Genomic DNA, 21525 nt, shown 5'->3' on the forward strand with positions numbered 1-21525 from the left:
ACTTGTATGCTACAATGTTAAATGATAAAAGCATCCTCAGTTCAAGTCCGAGAAAAAATATTTTCTTTCCATTTCTAAACTCGCATGAGATTCAGAGCAGAGTAGGTCCCTGACACGCAGGTTTAGCATTTTCTGTAATCTGGTCAGTGTAACTGTTCTCTGCAATAGTCTTTTAAGCCAGTTGGCCATATGGTGGCCCAGCTTGAGCAAGACACAGGTGGCTCTGATCACAGTGAATCCATCATAGCACTCTTTTTTTTTTTCCTTTTCCCATAAAATACCAAGTTTGTGATGTTAATGAAAGCTAAACTGATGCACGTTTAAAAGTGTATTAATCTCATCCTTGTTCTATGACAGGGCCTTTTATTTCAAGTGGCTGAATTTGTGCGGCACGGTGCATTGATGCACGGTGACTTTGTTAGTCTTGTGCACGTTCAGCACAGTACCATCACGTAAAGAGAACGAGATATTTTTAAAGGTGAGCTATGATGTCACTTGAGGCCCTCATAGTTTTATGAGACATTTCATTTTCAAACTGATAAATCAAGGTTAGTCCCAGCAACGGTTCTGAACCTTTTTTTGAGTGATGTTTGAAATGTATAGCATATGAAAAAAATCAAAGTGAGGAAGTTTAATTCTGTTTGTGTAGAGGCGAAGGCATGGTTAGAAATGGTGATGAGTTCAACTGCAATTGTGTGTAACTTATCAGTCACCACCTGGTGGCAGTATATAACTGCCCTATGTGAGTATTAATTCCATGCCATACACAGACTTTTGACCCAGGAGCCCAGACTGAGTGGATCACTGTTACAGGAACATATCAAATAAATCCTCTTATGAAAATCAAAATATTCAGACTGAGTGTGCTGGTGAAAACCACTGACATGGGTCACATTGACCGTTTTGTTACAATGCATTATTTTACTGGCAGACACTCGGTCTTTATCAGTATATCAACCTGACATGCTTCACATGGCAGCGGCATGCTGTTCCTCAAAAGTTCAAAGTGCCCTGTGACACTGAAAAAACAGCTCGGCTTGTGTAACGTGACAAAGTATCAAGGTGATGAAAGGGCCCCTAAATGTCCCTGATCCCAGTCTGTGGGATATACTGGAACAAGCCTAATTCACGGAAGCTCTTCTGCCAGCTTTCTGCTTCCAGAGGTCCTACATCCATATACAGCTGGTTCAGGCCTGTTTGAGCAGCACAGAGAGTGGGGCCTTCATGAAGCTGGTTTTAATACTGAGGCAGATCAATGTACACAGTTCATACGTGTGATGCTACACGAGTGTGTCTAAATGTGAGGTGATCAAACCTAAAAAAAACAAACACTTTTTTGTTTTTGCAGATTATTTGAGTCATTTTTGCCTGATAAGTACACAGAAAACTGGTGGTGACAACATTCACAGATGGACCTTCAAAGTTTTAGCTATACTGCTCTCTGTCTCCACCCTACATTCATTGTCTCAAGTGAATGTAGAGAGTGTGTGTGAACACCCAGAGGAGCCTATATAACCCTGGAATGTGTTGGACAAAGGAAAGGGTGAAGAGATGAGGAGAATGATGGTTATATGGGAGGATAAAATTCAGGACAGCGAGGAGAGAAAGTTGGTGAATGGCAGGTGCTATTGTGGCCTAAGTGCAGGAGCCTAAAACGACAAGGTCAAAGGTCAAAGTGAAGTTGCCTCAGCTCCCTGGATGTCCGCCCAGAGAGATACCAATACGTAATAGGCCAAGGAGCCATGGGAAATAACCAAAGGGACATAAAGGTACGTGAAGGAAAGTAAAGAGCAAAAAACAGAACATTTGGAGAGAAAAGGAAAGCAAACCAATGACAGAATGTGGAGACATTAGAAAGCAATTTGGATGCATTTACATGACTAGCTCACATCTGATAACATGCCTGTGCTGATGGAAGAAAAATCATGTGGGATGTTTCCCTGTAGAAGTGATGGGCTCAATGCTGAATGAACAAATTAGCTGTGTCCTTGTTGAATGAAGCTTGTTGGCTGCGGTTTCCTGTTGAGGCCTTCTATTGTACTGTATCGTGGAGTCCCCCCCCCCCGAAGTTGTATTTGGCTTCAAACACGCGATTCACCCTGTTATTCCACTGAAGAGGCACAGGAATGCACACAGGAATGCCCCTCGGAGTGTTTGTTGACACTCGTGTGACCGCTCCGCTCTCAGATGTCGACAAAGACGTTTTGTTGGGATTCACTCGGTTCTCTCCCTGGAGAAGACTCTGGGAGCTGTGAAGCTGTCACGCAGGATATCGCGACAGCTAAGACCTGAATGGAAACCAGGGGGCCCCATTGCTCAAGGCTGTCTCGTGACCTGGGTGCTCAATTTTGATGCCCAGATCAATTTCTGCTGTATCTTGTCTCCTCTTCTTTTCTCACCCTGCTGAATGGAGTGCGATCAGTGGATCTGCCTTTTTAACTCGCTTTCGTCTCTATCTGAGCGTGCCGTGAGATGGTCTTGTCCTCCCGCTTGTTGTAAGACGTGGCAGCGGGGTCCATTCAGCAATAAAATTGGCTGTAATTAGTGCAATTATGCTGATTTTTACTTGTGTACCACTCAGAACAGAGTTTTCAGTGCGAACAGAGACGTCGCCAGGAAACTGCTGCAAAACAAAAACCCATCAATCAACAAGGACCTTGAATGAAAGGCTCAATTCTGAACACATTCCACAATGACAGCGTTCACTCGGCTTTGACCTGGGCTGTGATCTGGGGGGCCATGACATCTAGAGCTTCACTGATATAGAAGAAAATGTGCATTAAACCAGTATTGGAGGAAGGCACATAATCCCGACATACAGCAAAGCGGCAGTCGAGCATCCAAAGATGTAGCCGAAGGCAAACCCAACTCAAGCGAACTAACCTAAGATATTTTCGAAACAATCCGCACGGCAAATCATTAATCGTGACGTAAAGAATCATCAAACTGACAAAACTAAAAGAGGGATTAGGTGTCTTCTGTAAATAAGAAGAATATTTTCTTTCTGGATAAATAATATTTACACATCTGTGGTTGTTTCTCATTGGATGATGGCTGAGGTGAAGGTCATAGTTTGCTCAACTTTACGTTGGCATGTCTGTGTCAATATTGGCCAGAGAGACTGACAAAGCATGCATTCAAAAGCAGATTTCAAGGTGCGGGAAAAACGAGCTGCATCCAAAGTATAATGAGCCATCTTGTTAGCTGGTGAACTTTTCAGGGTGAGGAAAAACACCACAGCTTTTGAAATGTGATACGCGGGCAAACATATAAAAATCTGTCAGTCAGGGAAAGCTTACGAAACGGTCGATCGTTAGAAAACAGCACTCCCATCGGAGTCACCAGATGTAAAGTGCACACTCCTGTGTGTTTTTTATAAATTAATTTGCAGAATATCAAAAGTGTAGATTGTCATATCAGGTCCAGTGAAGAATCTCAACATGTTTCTTTCTACCTTTAAAAGTTTGTCTGTGTTTTTTGGGGGGATTAACAACCACATGAATCCCAAAATCAAGAAAACAGACATAACAGGTAATCTGCTGATAATACTAATCACTTTTGGGGTCAGTTCTGTATCATTATCATCCCCAGCACTGTCACAGGGACTCCAGAAACTCAAATGTTTCAAGTTCAAATGTATTTATTTGAACAGATTTAAAAGAGGATCTGACCTGCTTTCAAACAGTCAGTCATAGCCATTCATCCACTACTCTTATAAAATATAAATAAATATATAGATATCAAGAAATGAGGTGCGGCTCAAGACATTTGCAAAGTACTGTACACATATATATTCAAACTATTAGCTTTAAATTCCTATACTTGCAAAAAGTGTATATTATTCATACTCTAAGTGAGCAATTTTAGCCATTTCCCATATCTCCAATATTGATATTTTAAAATATTGGATCCAGTTATGTTGGCTGCCTATTTAAACTGTTCTTTAGCAAATACATTTAAACCTATGCCTACTTTAAGCAGCACACTTCCTAATTACTTAGAAAATATATCCATATAGGTCTATATTTATATATTATATTAACAGTATATACATCAAAAACATTTTGTAAGATACTTGTTTTTTGATAAAATATTTAACAATTAATAATATTTTAAATAATGGATCCATATTTTTTTTGCCTTTCTGCCCCTAAAACATTCGTTTTAGATAACTGTTACCTTTTCTGCTCAAAGCTGCTCAGGCTACCTTAGTTAAATAAGGTTCTTTTGGGTTTTTTAACTACTAATTTGTCTACTTAACCCCCAGGCTACTGCAGTAATACCCCCCGGGGTACTTGCTCCACCAGTTAGGAAAATGGAAAATTACCCTAAGGTACACATCAGCGGATATGTTCACTCTTTGCAGTCACAGTGTCTTTTGTCAGTCAATTGATGAAAAAATCAAAAGTAATTAAAAATAAAGTTCGATTTCTATAATTTCCACTCGACTTTGAGATAATTAATTCTTAATTTTGAGAGGGTATTGAGTAAGGGTGAGGGGGCTCTTGGAGGAATCCCTTGGAGCCCCCGGTTTGACCCCTCCCTGCGGCTGATCTGCGTCTGGCAGACAGGCGGGCAGCGGCGGCGGATCCAAGCCGAGTGTCTTTAAGACCCAGCGGAGCTCGGCAGGGAAACCCCGCGGCTTGAGTTGTTTCTACTCTCCAGAGTGTCAGCTAGTTATTTGTGGGGAGGCGCTGTAGCCATTTCGCCACATGAAAGCCCGATGAGCTGAACGAGCAACATCCGAGTTGTTCGTGGAGAAGCAGAAATCAGCTTTGAGGAGCTCTGCGCGCACACACGTACGCGAACTTTGCGCGCAGAAGACGCACAGCGCTCACACACTCACACTTCCTCTCTATCCACCGTGGAAAAAGAGAGAGAGAGAAAGAGAGAGAGGGGGGGAATAGAGAGAAGACGCACGAAACTTCCAACTCTCCCATGTGAAAAAGAGAGGTTTGAAGATAAGGTGTATTTTTCCCCCTCGGACCTCCTTTCCTTCCCCATTCCTCTCTCTCTCTTTCTCTCTCTCTCAGTTCTTTTGCCGGGATATTTGTGTTTCTATGAGAGCCTCTCTCGGCGAGAAGAGAAGTTTGGTTGTTTGCCTGGTCGGCTGAGGAGGAGGAGGAGGAGAAGAGTCTGTTTAAAAGATGGTCCACAACGCCGCTTGGAGAAGAGGCTTGCTATGCGTCCTGGCGCTCTACCTCGGCTTTGCGTCCCCGCCGTGCAAAGCTCGGATTTACACCAACCATTGGGCAGTCAGGATAGCCGGGGGACCCGAGGTGGCTGACCGGATAGCGGAAAAATACGGCTATAGAAACATGGGACAGGTATGTGTCTTACTGCTTATTGATCCGGTCAAAGTTGCCTCTAATTTGTGTCTCTCTGTGTTTTCGTCAACTCTTAAAATTGGGCTTAATATGCCTCTTCCAAGGCGGCAAAGTTGCGCGATTAAACCTCAAAGTCTGAAGTCCAAACCTGAGCCAACCCGGGTTCTTTTAACTCTGAAACAGACCAGGGAAGGAGAAGCTTTAAGGAACAAAGAAAGTAGACCAGCTGCAGGATGGCACAACAGGTGCCTCTTCACGGTGTTTCCACTGAAGTCTCATGTGCTTGGTCGTTTTGCCACCCCAGTGACGGCTAGCGGTGCTGTTTGGTTTATGAGCTTGGAAGTGACTTCTCTCTCTCTCTCTCTCTCTCTCTCTCTCTCTCTCTCTCTCTCTCTCTCTCTCTCTCTCTCTGTGTGTAAGATTTCACTCAAAAGTCCTTGGTGTGTGAGCCAAACACCATTTTATATAGTAGTAAACGGGGCTGCTCAAGCTGTTTTTGTTTTGTCTTTTTCTCTTTAATTCCCCATACTGTACATAATTCCACTGTTCAAGGCCCTCCAGTATCGATTAGATCAGCCGCATCAGGCCAAAAGCAGGTGCCATTGCTTAACATGGTGTAAACTAACTCCTGGATCCATCTGGTGAAGAACATACACGCACAGACACTGGCTTCAGATGTGCCTCCTTTCTTTTTATGTTTTGTCATTTTATTGGTAAACACCAGATGAGGAATTTATCTGTTAACTTGGTCCAAATGTGGTTTTAGGAAATGTTTTAAAATTATTATTTTTTTTAGCATAGTACTTGTTTTGTTTTAACAAAAGAGAGAAGACACACAAATGTGGACCTCACACATACGACTGAACTACGTGGGCAGTTCAAGCCTGCACTTGTCAGCGGTCGACATGAAGACAGCATGGAACAGAGGGGGCATTCTGACAGGTTGTTGTGGGGTAGTCCAGTCAACAGCTATTGAACCTCCACCCCTCCACCTTATCCAGCCTGCCCACCCACTATACACCCTAGAGAGTAGGCCTTAATGGCCTCGTTTATCCCCTCTCTTTGACGGGAACTAATGTGTGGACCCCCCTCTTTCTATACCACCCCCATAGGAATTTTCCTGTGGAGTGGAGTGGTGGAGTGTTGCTTCCAACCCCCACCATTCGCCCTAATTTCCATCTCAATACAGGAAGGCTCACTGGACTTTGACACCTCATAGACAAGTTTTTACTTCACTTCCTGGTTTGGGGGTCAGCCGAAAGCCGCTCCCATGGGAGCGATAGCAACACACTTTTGGTTGCCTAATGTGAACTCTGACACCCACCCAGTCCTCCTGATATCAGTGCAGCACTCATGTATGTGCACGAAGAACTTAAGCTGCCAAGCGTTTGTAAATCAAAAAAAAACTTGCTGGGGCTAGTAATGAAATAATTCTGGGAATAGCCACTAAATGAGATGGAGTTTAAATTTGTGAGGGGGGGGGGAAAAAAGATGAATGGATAGAAAACAGTGTGGCGGACAATATGGTCTTCTTCACAGGGTTGGAAAGAAGAGCACAGACAAAGATAACCACACACTGGGAGATGGGAGAAGGAGGGAGTGAAAGAAAGGACGATAGATGGACGGATGGATGAAAAGAGTTGGCATGGAGAGAGGGAGCACCTCGTTGGGGAATTCTGGGTAATCCTCTTAACTATGGAGCCCCCTTCCCAGACTAAGACACTGGCTAAATCAGCTGACAAGGCCTCAGACGTGGATCTCTGTTAAAATTGGTGTTTTTTTTTTTTTTTTGAGGAGATGAGAGAGCCCGTGAAAGCCACTGGTCGTAATCTAGAGACACACATGTGCAGGAAGTGTGTGCATCATGACATCAACGACATGTTACATATTTTGTGCAGTTTGTAGTATTTGTTAAAGGCATCAGGCCAATCAGCATTGTTACTCTAGAGGTAACTAAACAAGTGCAATGTCTAGAGTAACACCTTTGTTTTTGACAACGCTAATAATCCAAACACATGAAACGATCAGTTTTCCATTGAAAAAATGATTCATTTGATTATTGAGCATTGTCCTCGATTTGTTTGAGAGGCCGTGATAAAGCTGCAGTGTTTGCACCGTGAAGCAAGAAGGTGTCAAAGTACCGCAGTGTCTCAGCCTGTGTGTTTTGTCCTGAAGTCTTTGTCCTGTTATGAGACATTAGTCTTACAGGTATGAAACATTAAGGTCCAAAGGGAAAACGCGCATCACCTTTTGGCATTTCTTGGTACTATTGGTCATGAAATATAGATGATATGGAGATTTATTGCTTCTAGTGAAAAAGGTCTGGAGAAGTAAGACATCATGAATCACTGATGAAGTGTTTTTTCTGCAGGACTGAGATGTGTAATTCCCAACAGTTAAGTAGAAGTTGTGATTCACTCTTGAATTATTCCGATAAAATTTCAGTCTACCGTAATGTGCCTGCCCATATGATCACACAGTCATATCTAGAGCAACAAGGGAAGCCATATTTGTAGGCTTAGCTGTTTTTCAAGTTAAGATTGAAAACGCACGCTGAAGGTTAGATGTTATACTGAAAGTCATGGATTTATTGGCACTTTCTTGCCTCTCATTTTATCCATCTCTACTTTGGAGTGTGTGTCGGTACATGAGCCGAAAGCTGATCTGATGGGCTCTGTGGCAGTGGAAGGATCAGTGACATAGCACAGGACCCTTGGTAGCCATGACAGTTTGATCATCTGAGGGACTGTTTGGTCTTTATCAATTATTAAAACTAATCACCGACCAGCAGCTTTCCGTCTAACATTGTCTGTCTGTGGATCCTCTGTCACTCAAAATCTTTGTGTGTGTGTCTATCTGTACATTTGTCTGGCCTCTCTGTGTTTGTCTGTTTTCACTTTACTTGTCTGCCCCTCGCTGTCCCTCCTTTTTTTCTTTTTCTTTTTAAAGTTCACAGCCTTTTGTCCTTTATCTGATTGATTTAAGAGCCTAAATGTGGTTTCTGTATAATATCTGGGAAAAAACAAATATTAAGAGAGAAAAATGTCATTATAATTCAAAAACATGACCTTTTTTAGAAAAATGTTTTGAAATACTTAAAGCTATGGTGGTTCTCAGCCTTTTTAATGATGACAGGCCCATATTCTTTCTGCAGCACTGCAACAATCGTGCAGCCATAAAGAGTTATAAAGATCTATTTTAAACAACAATGATTAAGAGCCCTGAAATAATGACGGTGGCTCACTGATACATCCTTTCCACAAGTTCCACTTGTTTTAGAAAACAAACAAAAACGAAACTAACTGTTAGCGGTGCCGCAAAGCGCTGGGTCCAAAGCTTGAACCTCTCATGTCAGTAGCTATAAGAACAGCTACGACAAGAAGTTCACAGATGACTTGCAGATACTATCCAACTTGGTTTTCCTCTTGTAGACATAACCCCCAACTTCTGTTACTTCCGCCGCTGCTAACGTTCAAACCAACCATTGTGCGCTGGTTCTCTGACAATATAGTCTTGCTCTCAGCAGGGAATAAATCAGCAGTGAGAAGATGGCGAGACCTGCGCCTTGACTTTAGAAAACTGTGAGCAGCATTAAAAATGAAGCTCACTTTTTAGGAGACTATAGCAGAGAAAGGCATAGTGGTGATGAATAGTCTGTTTGTGTGTTTTGCAGATTGGGGATCTCAGAGACCACTATCACTTCTTCCATAGTCGGACTATTAAGAGGTCGACTTTGTCCAGCCGTGGTCGCCATAGTTTCATTTCCATGGAGCCTAAGGTAAGTCTGTTGTGCTGTTTATGAAAGATTGAGCATCAATGTTTCTTTTGTGCTGAAATGATACTGTAGGTAGTTTTATATGATCTTAATTCAAGTTCCTTTTCCTGGATAACGTGTGGTGTTCAAATCTGTACAAAGTTCACTCACTTGTGATGGAGATGACTGATTATCATCAGGTGACTCAACTGAACAAACTCCATCCGCTGATGAAGATCATGAGGTTCTGTTTGCAGTTCTGGAAAAAGCAAGTGGACCTTGAGTTAAGATGGTTTTAACTGATAAGTTAAATATTAACTTTTAGCATACACTGAGGACCTTTTGCCAGAATTGAACATGTTTTCAGTAGATTTTTCATACACCTCTTACAAGGGCTGTCATCTTACTCTGCAGTGGTTCATCCTGCGAACAGCCAAGTGAATAATGATGAAATCTGCCTACTACTGCTTTTAGTTTGAATTTGATGAGGTTAAAGGAGATAAAAGAAGATTAAAAATATAATTTTCCTTGAAATAAACTTGTCAACAGTGTTGACAATGGTTGATTCACCGTACTCCAGTACTAGGCTGGACCCCCTGTTTCCTTCAGAATTACCTTAATTGTTCATGGCACAGTTTCAATGAGGTGCTGGAACCATTCTTCACAGATTTCGGTCCATGTGAACATGATAGCACGGTTGGTGTAGATCGGTCTACTGCACATCCATGATGTGAATCTCCTGTTCTACCACATCCCAAAGGTTCTCCACTAAACTGAGATCCGGTAGATTACTCAAGAAAGTAGTTTGAGATGATCAGAGATTTGTGACATTGTGAGCAAGAGTGGTAGGATGTGGAGTACTTATGTGGAACAATCATAGTTGAACCGAGGAAGGGGCCGTAAGAGTACATCTTTCACCATTTTACGATGGTGTGATTGTACTTCTCTGTGAATAGTGCTCATAGCCTTTGAATATCAACGATTATAAAACTGAGTTCACATCTCACTGTTAGGCAGTCGTGTTGGGGGAAGCCTGCAGTGAGATGAAGAAGTTACTTGTATAAGCGATGAAACATTTCTTCCACTGAAAACTCGGCTTCCAGATGAACAAAAGCAACTTTCTGGGATTTCCTAACCTGGATTATTGAGCATGTCTCAACATATTCAGCAGGTCACCTAAATTGTAACTGGATGCAGTGAGTTGTGAGTTAAGGTGTATCTAATAAAGTGTCCTGTGTGTGTGTGTGTGTGTGTGTGTGTGTGTGTATACATATAGCCACCTACTTGTCAGAGACCAGGGCCCTATTTCAGGAAGCCGGTTTAGTGCAAACTCTGAGTAAGTATACCCTGAGTTAACTAAAACTCTGGGTTTTCGGTTTCACAAAGCGAGTTTAGATTAATTCTGAGTGAGTTACTATGACGACACACTCCGTGAAGCTAACCTGCCCCCTAGCAGGTTTACTTCAACTAACCCTGACCTTCTCCGCCTCTTTGTCAGAAACCTGACTGTAGGAAGTGTCAGACATGGCGTGCTCCTTCCTTGAAGAGCCAGTAGATGTTGAAGCCCAAATTCTCCGCAGAGCTCTCCGCCGGGAGAGAGTGATTAGAGCACGTTCGGACATTTTATCATTTCCTGATGATTTTCTGTGTGAACGTTACCGTTTTTCAGCACAATCTATAATTTATTTGAATAACATCCTCAGGCCTAATATTGCTCATGTGACACATCGCGGACATCCTCTCAGTTCTGTACATATTATTTGTATTGCACTTCGGTTTTTTGCAAACGGGAGCTTTCTGTATAATATTGGTGACGCTGAGCACGTTTCCAAGGCTACCGTCTGTCGGGCAGTCAGGAATGTTACAGTTGCACTGAAACGTCTCCTGTACTCGTTTGTGGTGTTCCCCGGTCATAGACCCACAAGATTTATCAAAGAGGGATGCCACAAAAGTGCAGGTATCAGGATGAACGAAACTTAATTCATGATGTGGTGATACTTGAACTACTACTTAAATTTTACATTTATTTTCACGGTTCCCAGGCGTGATTGGCTGTATAGATGGCACTCACATTCCAATCATTGCTCCTTCAGTAAATGAAGGAGACTATGTGAACAGGAAGTCTTTCCACAGCATTAATGTACAGGTACATAGTTCCCTGTAGCATTTCAAACTAACAAATTATTTCATTATAGTAATGGATGCTAATTTGTGTTCTGTGCACTGTGAAGATCATATGTGATGCTGCCAACATTGTCACAAATGTGGAAGCCAACTGCTCAGCCTTTGTGAGTGGTGGTGGTGGAGGACCCCCACCTGTTTTTCGGGCCTCCGCTTTTTTTTCTGTTGGCTATAACGGGTCACATTTGAGCATACCGAGTAAGCAAATATGTACTTGTAATGTGCTCAGATAATTTCAATAAGTGCTTACAGAGGGGAAATTAATGTAGCCTCTAACTGCAATTGATTTACATCGGACAAACAGACCAAGCACTATGGCTCATAATACAATTACACCTTACCTGTTTGGACTATATTTTTATATTTCATTTTTACTTGCTGCCAGGAACGTTTGGGGCCTGTTGGGTTGCACCTGCGCTCACATCACATCACAAAATAAAATGTATGAAATAAAAAATAAAATAAAATACAATAACGTGTTAAATGGGTGGAAATCCCTAGATCAATGTTTAAATTAACACTCACGCATTGACTCTGTCGGCTATGTTTTGCCATGCATGCTCCCTTTGTTTTGCAGCTGAGGCTGTGTTACTTTTTTTCCGCGGAATTTGCATGTTATCGGCATATGCTGCCATCAGAATTTCGGCCTCAAGCGCTGTAAAATACATTGACCGCGCCTTCTTTCCCTCCGTCTCCATGGTGACTCGCTTAATCTGTGCTCCACTAATCAGGGCTTTATGTATCCTCGTGCGCGCGTTTAACTTGGGGTTAAAGCAACTCCGCGTTGATTGAATTAATTGTTATCAGCCTTTCTGAAACCGAATATTCCGAGTTGGACAGTTCGGGGTTACTCAACCCTGAGTATCGTTTTTCACTCTGAGTTTTCTAAACCGGCTTCCTGAAATAGGGCCCAGGGGTCAGAGTGGAGCCCTAGTAAATCCAAATTCAGAGAAATTCTAAACTTTTCCGTCCAAGCGTTGAGATCCCAGTGAAGCCACAGCTGCTCTGTGTTTTCCTGATGATAAACCGACAGTTTATCTTGATCTCAGCCAGAGGAACCTGGTTGTGGCAGATCAGATGGCACAACTCTCCTACAGAATCCGTCACGGACAAAACAAAATTTTTCCATGATGGTTGTGGATCACCATAACACAACGTGACATAATCATAAATCAGAATATTTGATCTTTATTATGAGGTTTGTTTTTTGGTTTCACATCACTGTGGGCAGGATTTCTTTTGTAACTCTAAAATACAGCCTTAGTAAAGTAAATAACATGCTTTTGTTGTTGTTGTCGTCAGCTGAGAAAAAACTTTCCGTTTGAACAAGAGTTTGATCTAAACCGCTGTCAGTGCTCTTCTCGTCACTTCATCGGGTCAACAAACCCGGACCGAATTACACACGAGGCCTCCACATCACAACACTGAGCTTTATCAAAACACGGGGGACAAATCACTAAATCAAACCTGTTGCTTGTTCACACGATTGTACAATTGTCTGCTCCTCTGATGTCTTGTTTATGTTTACAGTAGATTTAAAAAGCCTTTGAAGTAAAAGACCGTTTGACTCGTCCAAGACATGTGAAACCTCCTTATCTCACATTTTGCATATTTTTGTCATCTTAGTACCTGACTCAGACTTGTTGATGTCTGCCTGTTTGATGAAGCGGGTCACTTTCTTGAACAGGCTGGGACTTGATCCTGAGGAAACAGGGCAGCGATGCCTCTTACAGCGTTTACATACAGCAGCGGCGATGTTGCATGCAGATTCTGAACGGCGAATAAATCTGTGTCGGACTCATAAATGCACGGCGACTGCTGAAGAATGATGGTGATGGATCAGTGTGATTACTGGAAGACGGGATGAAACGGGAAGAGGAGGAAAAGAAAGAAAAGGAGCCGTCTGTCACCTTCTTTACCCGCTTATCTGTTATCCTGTTTCATTGTTTCTCTTCAGTTTCCTTTCTCTGTATTTTTGGGCCACTCAGCTGTTTTTTGTTTTTTCTGTTCACCTGCTGTCATCACCTGTCAAGAGCTCCCTCTTTTCTCACTGTTGCTTTCTGTGCACTCGTCCCCCTCCCTCTGTCTTTGGTTCTCTTGCCCTCTTGGGCCTGACACTGTGCCACGCTGGAGGAAGGTCTGTGTCCGGATGCCAGCTGGCTGGGAAACTGAGAGATTTAAAAAAAGAAAAGAAAAAAAGACTAGATTAGAGAGAAGAGGTTAAATGACAGAAAACAGAAGATTGCCTATTAGAATGCACGGAAGAAGGAGAAAGATGCATCGGAGACACAGAATAAATGAAAAGTGGAGCGAAATAGAGCTGTCGGTGTTTCCCTTGCTGACTGGCTGTCCTTTTTGCGGACCTGTCTACGAGGTTTGGGATCAACGTGACAGCCAGTTTGGCAGCAGCGAGGTCTGGCATTCTGCTAATGATGTTTTGCAATCAGGTTTTGTAATAATGACAGCCGTGTGTGTTTTGTGTGTGGGTGAGTCAGAGGGGTGTAGCGATGCCGTGAAAGGCGCACCCTACCATCCACAGTAGACTCTGGCACACATGTTACCATGGAGATGAGGCACAGCACAGATTACCACTTTATGGCACCCGCCTAACTGCAGTGTCACTTGCCTCTCAGGTCAAAGACCGCTTATTTTTCCAGGCTGTGAGAGGGCACGTGGCGTCACCTTGACCCTTAAACAAGGACAAACAGGGTTCATGAAACAGTATTGTATTGTATAGTATTGTATTGATGAATCCCATTTGAACAGCTTTTGACTGCATGGAGGTGAACAAGGAAAAAAGGGAACACTGAAATGCAATCTTGAAGCTGTTGGCCCCTGATGCCACGTAGCTTTTGAAAATCGATTGACAGTCGTAAACAATGACAAGTGGACTTAAGAGGAAGTATTGTCCCAGATATCTGCTGGCTACAAAGGAAGCCCTGAAATATTGGCTCTGTCTACAGAGGCTAAAGCATCAGAGGGTTGCCGATGGGATCCTAGATTGAGTTTAGTTCAGCTTGGCACATTTCCTATAAACGTGGATGTTGTGGCTGTAGCTGCTGTAGTCATTTTGGACTCCCAGGATGCAGAAATCTGGGAAAACCTGCAGAAAGTATTTCAGGACAAGCTATTTGGAAACATTTTAAAAGCTTCTTGATCAAACATAATTTGTTAAAGGTTTTGCATCCTCTGATTTCTGTCTGGAGTGCGACACAGTTTACATGCACGAGAACGTAGACGACTGTCAGTGCTGTCGCAGGGGAGAGCCTGCGCCGTGCTGTATCTGTGAAAATATGCATGACTGCATTGTTGTTTTTGAACGTTACTTTTGGCTTATTTATTAACCTTTTCTTCTTTTTTTTTTTTTTGCTCCTTCTAAGCTGTCATTGTAATTTCACATCAAAGTAGGTCAAAGAAAACTTTTCATCATATGCTGTTTTGGTGCTGGTGGCAGATGCGATGCATGCCGTAAGTTCTTTGTCTTACCGCATAGAGAGGTCATAATCTTTACTCTGTTTCATGCCCCTAAATATCAACTAGGAGAAAAAATGTTGACACGAGAGCCACAAGTGTAATTGTTGTAGTTGCACAGCTGGAATCTGTTAGTCGTGTGTGGACATATCTATTTTTCAAACCTGGCCTTAACAGGCTCTCTGCAGCAGAAGTTTTCTTCCACAGTTGGTTGTGGAGCGTCTGAAGTTTAGTACAGGTCAGTACACCCTCTTTCCGAGTAGATATTTACCCTTCTCTACCTTTTGCCTCTAAGTGGCCTCTTCTCCAATCCCTGTACTTCAATTCAAATGAGCAAAGTTGGGAACAAAAGTAAAAATAACTTCAACTTTGGAAAAGAAAATATCCCAACATCACCAACAACAACTTGAACTGTTGATGCCAAGCAGCATGGATACATGCTTTCATGTTGTTTATGCCAAATTCTGTCCCCTAACATCTGAATATCACAGCAGAACTGGAGACTCGTCAGATCAGGCAACATTTTTTTTAAATCTTCTGTTGTGGAATCCGATATCCTCTTTTTAGCTGTTCTGACCTGACAGGAGTGGCACCCAGTGTCTTCTGCTGCTGTAGCCCACCTTTCTTCTTGGTTTGACCTTCAGCAGGTGGTCTCGACCATGTCTATATCCCTAAATGCACTGAGGTGCCATGCCACGAGCAGCTTAACAAGTGTACCTAATTAAGTGGCTATCTATACGAACTTGTCTTTTTGTATTAAGCAGTATTCGGCATGCACCTTGCTCAGTTCTGCTGACGCATGCTCGTGAGTCATTCATGCTGGGAGTTCCAAGAGAGTTTGGACAGCCGCAGTCTTTTCTCTTTTTTTGTTCAAGTACACTTAGTCTGCTTTGCCTGAAATCTATTTCCAGACATTTCAAGTTTACTGTAAACAACAATTACAGCACGACAGTGGTTGTTTTCTCCTTTTGTAGTGTCCTTTTGATGTGTGCGCAGAGATTAGTAGGGAGAAACAACTGCCGAACGCCTTCTAGCTGAAGGAGCACGGTGCTTCCAGCCGGTTTCACTTAGAAAGGCTCTTGTTTACTTGAAGTCATCTATTCAGACATGTGCATGAAAACTGAGAGCCAGGTGTGGTTTGCAGCTGAATCCTCACTGGGATAGACTAAAATGCAAAATAGCCGTGACAACAAAATTAAATTTGAATGTTTTATTGCTCCGCCACATCAGGACAGCGGTTTACCACGTAGTAAAACTACCAAAATGAGCTCATATCTACGTATTACACTGTTAAACAATTAAAATATGCTCAGTGTTTTTTCTCTTTTGGCTCACAGAATTTTTTTGTTCACCGCACAGATGCCTTGCTGTATTCATAGATATGCAGAAGACGAGGACGCTCATTGCATTACGGAGACGACATAGTTAGTGTCTGGACCTCAGGGATAATGTGCATACCCTTAGATTTTATCAGACTCATCTTAGTCCCAAGTACAAATTTCCATTAGGCCGAGAATCCTGAATTTTTAGTTTGAATTTGTTTAACAAATGAACCATTAAAATAGTCTAAGCTTTGAGACGAGCCCCCACAGCTGGCCGTGACGGCCCACGCTGTTTGTGATGGCCGAGTTAGGGCCGAGTCTCTGAAATACCCCAGAGAGAGGACAAGAACTGGTTTCTCATGTTACTGCAAGGGTTTCACTGGGTGTTCTGCTCACTATCCATTAGCTTTTTTTTGCCTGGAGCTCTAACATCGTCACACAAACAGCAGTAAAAGTGGATCAATTTGTTCCCATTTGTTCTATTGAAGTGAACTCTTCCCCAGTTTCCCCTGGTTACTGACCCAGCCAGCTAGAGCCACCTGCAAACCCTTATACAGAGTGAATGAGAGTGAGAGCGAGGGAGGGAGGGAGGTTGGAAGGGGGTTGGAGTGGGAATGAGAGAGAGAGACAGAGACAGGCCATCTGAGAGAGAAATGGGCACCTGCAGAGAAGAAGACTGAAAAATGCAGCGAAGGAGAGGGGGGGGGCTGACGAGGAAAGGGATTTAAAAAGGGGGAAAAAAAGGAAGTGAGATAGGAGCGGGAGTCAGACTGGGAGTAAAGGCAGGGTGACAGAGGTACAGGTTCTACCAGATCATTCCTCTGCTACACCACACTGCAGTTAAATGAATGGAGGAGGTCGTTATGCCCCAGAGCCAGCCAGTGAGTTGGCACTGACACAATGGTAGTGATACATGGGGAAGTTTTAGAGGCAATAATACGGGCGATATTGGCTTTGTTTGGATAGGGCCTCGCATTCATGGCACAATTGATGCGGATAACTGCAGGCTGTTATCAGTGAGTGATTTTTAGCAGACACAATAAAGGATGGCATTATTCTCAACGACTTCAGAAAAAGTGTTACATAGGCCGTTATCTGCCTCTGGTAATCCAGGAAGGGAGAGGATAAACATGTATTTTTAATAAAAAAATAAAATAAAATCCCAGTAAAGAAATCCAACATCAACTGTAGCAACAGCAGTGGAAAGTTTAAAAAATTTTCATGAAATAGGTTGTGGAAGAGTTAAACACGCACAATATACAGCGCAGTTTGTGAAATGGTCTCGACCTACTCTGTCAAGTCTTGTTTCTGGACATGAAAACATGAAAACCCAAATCTTTTGTCCCCATTTTTCATCTGAATGATCATAAATCTTTGTGTCCATGTACATGAAATGAATATTTTCCATTTTTAATAGGCGGCTGGAGGCGTTCATGGTGCACTTGGTCATTTTACCGCTCACAAGACCCAAGTTAAAGCTGTAACACCTCACAGATTTTTAAACATTGTAGGGTCTATGCTTACTTATAGACTATACTTTCATATTATTTACTTGGTTAAGTTTAGCTGTTTAAGAACAATTTGATTTTGGTTAGGAATTAAAGTACCATCACTTTTTATTAGTATTATTATTAGTATTATTATTATTCTTTTAAATTGCAATGGTGACGCATCTCCGTTTTGTCTGGGCTAGATTCATGCCGGAGACACAAAATACACTCCCTGTTGAAATGCATTACTCACAAATTTGCACTTACTGTTCCAAAAAAATGTCAGTTCTTATCCGTGTACACAAACAAATGATTAATTTTTCATGGATTCATGTTTTTCTTGAAGACCAGGCTTTTTTTGTTGCTCCTTAAGAATAGAAGTAAATGATATAAATGACTATGGATGGATGGGTGCCATCAGTCTTGAAATTATGATGCCAGTGTTGGCATTTCCACCTCTAGACCTTTAAGCTGAGCCTTCTTCCTTGGGATGTAAAGAATTTGTATACAAATGTCTGCGATCTCATGTTGACATATAGCACCCCCACAGCCAGCACGCTGCCACCCACTGAGCTCTTATTGTGTTAATAATGCAGGCATAGATATGACACACAGATACTGAAAGTAAGGCATATGATTTATGTTACAGACCCTGCGTAATGCTGCAGGGACGCTACTATGTTAGCAAAGCTGTGGTGAAATACACGCTTCATCTGAGCAGCTTTTTTCGTAACCAGTTTTTAAATTAAGGGCAAGTTTTTGTGTCGACGTGAACAGCACAGTGTAATTGGAAGATGGTGTAAGGATGTGCTCATGGTGTTTGTGCTGTTTGATGGAAGCTGTAATATTTAAAGCTCACCTCAGGTAACCTTTTAAAACTGGGGATGCACTGGGATAACAGAGTTTACCTCTTTTCACAATCTAGTCATGATCAAGGGATCTACAAGGTTGCAGCTGCCTTGACGTTGTTGGTCAAAGTTGGCTTAAATAATTTTTTGCTTTCAGAAATATTTTTGAATCATCGTAGCCTTCATAAAGAGGAAAAAAAGAGCCCCTTTGTCAATAGAATATGTGAAATTGGCAAACACCAGTCTACAAAGATGCCTCATCTAGAGTAATCTCCAAAGATGTAGTATGGTTTGTGCTTCAGCTGAGCCTTTCTCATTCACAACACTAAGCTTTTAGGTAGCAAACAATACTAAATCCCAGGAGGTGGCAGGTTCAGTGTCTTGCTCAAAGGCGCTTCAGTAGGGTGTACACTTGCTGGCATGCAGAAGCATTTTAAAATTCCAGCTCTGTGGTTGTTGACCTTGTTCATTAAAGCCACTTTAAACTCTTTTAGATTCCTCTGAACGTGTGTTTCTTGCCCCGCGACATCTGAGACAAACTTCAGCAAAAAATGAATTTATTGTTTTTGGGGTTTTTTGTCGTTTCTTGAAGCGTTTGCGTCGCCCCTGATGGCGGTGAAGGAGGATTTACGGGTATACACGGGGCAGATATCCATGCAATTTGCCAAGTTACGAACAAGAGCAGTTAAGAGTTACACTGCTGATCAAAGATTGTGGTTGATGGTATGCTAATGTATGCAAATTGTAATGATACACCAGTGGTTTTGCGCAGACACACTCACGCACAATTCTTGATGACAGTGTTGTTTTGAGGCTAATGGTCTGTGTAAACGGTTGCTTTGAAGCTGATGGTCCTGATAGAAGTTGGAGTGAAATGAGCTGAGACCTTGGCAGACGGGAGAAGCATCATGCTAAAGTAAAATTTCTCACTGGGTTTTTTAAAAAATTGTTTCGTTTCTACACTTTATCTTTCTCTCTGCGCTGGTTTGCCATTTCCTTTTCCTTTCCCATCTTTTTTTCTTCCTTATAGGAGGTCATTTATTGAATTACATCATTTGCACTTTATTCCTTTCCCTCCCTCACAATTTCTAAAGAGGTACATACTCAAGTTATTAAATCAGTTATTTATAAACTCAATTATCCTCCCTTCACTTGCTGTCATTTGGTCTCTCTTGCTATTTGTTTTCCCTTCCCTTCCAGCTCTCTCTTCTTTCTTTTTTTATATTATTGACTCTCCCGGGACTCGTTCTCTTCAGCTCTTTATCGCCTCTCCTCTCGTCTTATCTTGTCTTGTTGCCTCGCTCTCAAACTCTCCGGAGAGAGCCTGGCAGATTGTTTCAGTGCATGAGACCAGATAATCACTCTGCAGTCATTATGTCAGCTATTCTCTTCTTCTCTCTCTCTCTACTCCTCCTCTTCCTCCTGTCTGCTGGAGCTCTATTGATGTGGAGAAACGCTTTGTCTTTTACAGTCGGACATAGCTCAATAAAACCTCAGATTTCTGGGACTATCGGGGCTGAGCGGCAAAACAAAAACACTTGCGGTGTGAAAATTATTCTGTCTATACAGCTAGAAACAGAAGCTGGTGTGGCGGACATCTCAGAAGAATTACACACTTTTGTAAACTCTGTATAAAGAAGAACTACCTTGACATTTCGTGCCAATGTGCACCGTTCCCCCGTCCCCATAAACTGTTGCGCAATCATGTTTGGGTGCAAACTCGGTGCCGGAGAATCCCTGGATCATTTATCACACAAATGTTTACGTCTCAGAAAGAACTGCTCTGTGTTGTGCCAGTCGCATACCTGCTAATATTTCAGATTCTGTGTTAACATCGCTGGGTCCGCGTAAACTTCTGATCGGGCCTTCTCAGACAGATGAAGTCTTCTAGACTAAACACAAGGTTTGCAGGTTTTTAAGAGGAGCTGACTGGGGCGGCGCGAGTGGGTCCAGCCGTCTCGTTCGGATCCAGGCAGCACGGATTTTGACATTGGAAAATTCCGCCTCAAAGTCTGAACGAGGCTCCTGCCAAGGAATGCCTCTGCGCCTCGAAGCGAGCCCATAACATTTGAGAGATTGATGTTACCTGTGAGGCCTTACAGCCTTTAGTGCGTATGTGTGCATCAAATGTCTTAACATTTTTATTTTTTTTTTTAAATTTTCCGTAAAGGAGAAGCGAACTGATGAGCCCACAGTAACACTGACATGGTTAAAATATCTCTTTAAAAATAAATCATGACTTTGCGAGTCTTCCACATCTATAGTTTGCTTTTGTTTTTTTTTTGTTTTTTTTGGGCTTGTAGTGGCTTGTTTTACTTCAGCAGTCTTCATTTGTTCACCTTTTACCACGTTTAAAAGAGGAGACAGCACATAAAACCTTATTACGCTTATTTATAGGCAGTCCATTGGGATAAAAACGACTTTAAGGCTGAGCACCAAAAGAAAAACACCCCCTTAAGACTCAGTAGATTTGTTTCTGTCTTGCTCGGTTGCGTACAACAGTATAATGTAGTTTAGTCTCTGTAGGTGGTTTCTTTGTTTTCCCTCTGCGTGTTCATCACATAAGGCAAATAAGAGGAAACATAGACAATGTCTTTGCACTTTTTCTTTTTTAAATCCTCCTAAAATGTTGCCTCACCTTCAGTATTCAGTTCATTGGAACTTCACCTGTATACTGGTTGTGTCATCTCCGAAGTGATTCTGCTCCCCTGTTATTATTGTAAGCCTCCTCAGTTTCTTCTATCGCCTGTCTCTGTTTGTGTGTTTCAGGTGGAGTGGATACAGCAGCAGGTGGTGAAAAGGAGGATCAAGAGGGATTTCAAACAGGCCCCGCTCCTTTCGCTGTCAAGCCCCGCCCACAGCAGCCCAGCCCAAAACAACATATTCTATAATGACGCCAAGTGGAACAGTATGTGGTATATTGTAAGTCCAGTGTATACTTATTCCAGGCTTCCTCTCTGTTTACACCAGACAGAAGAATATAACAAGGGCCCATGAACTCAGTGTATGCAGCATCTAGTCTGCTCGGAGGATTGCATGCTGTTCTTTGCCCACATTTATCCAGTTTGTGGGTCAAAGGTCAGGTTAGGTCACTGCATTGTCCTGATTACTGCAGTTGAGCTGAGGGATTTG

General features: G+C 42.4%; 1 protein-coding gene across 1 annotated transcript in view; it reads left to right on the plus strand.

Moving 5' to 3' along the window:
- The first annotated feature begins 4645 nt into the window (after nt 1-4645).
- The window catches only part of pcsk5b (proprotein convertase subtilisin/kexin type 5b), an 86271-nt gene continuing 69391 nt past the window's right edge, over nt 4646-21525 (plus strand). Inside the window, exons 1-3 of the mRNA XM_026187563.2 lie at nt 4646-5327; nt 9001-9105; nt 21163-21315. Coding sequence (XP_026043348.2) covers nt 5148-5327; nt 9001-9105; nt 21163-21315 — 438 coding nt within the window. The 5' untranslated portion in view covers nt 4646-5147. The remainder of the gene's footprint in view (nt 5328-9000; nt 9106-21162; nt 21316-21525) is intronic.

Source organism: Astatotilapia calliptera, chromosome 12 (assembly GCF_964374335.1).
Source record: "Astatotilapia calliptera chromosome 12, fAstCal68.1, whole genome shotgun sequence".
Lineage (NCBI taxonomy): Eukaryota > Metazoa > Chordata > Actinopteri > Cichliformes > Cichlidae > Astatotilapia > Astatotilapia calliptera.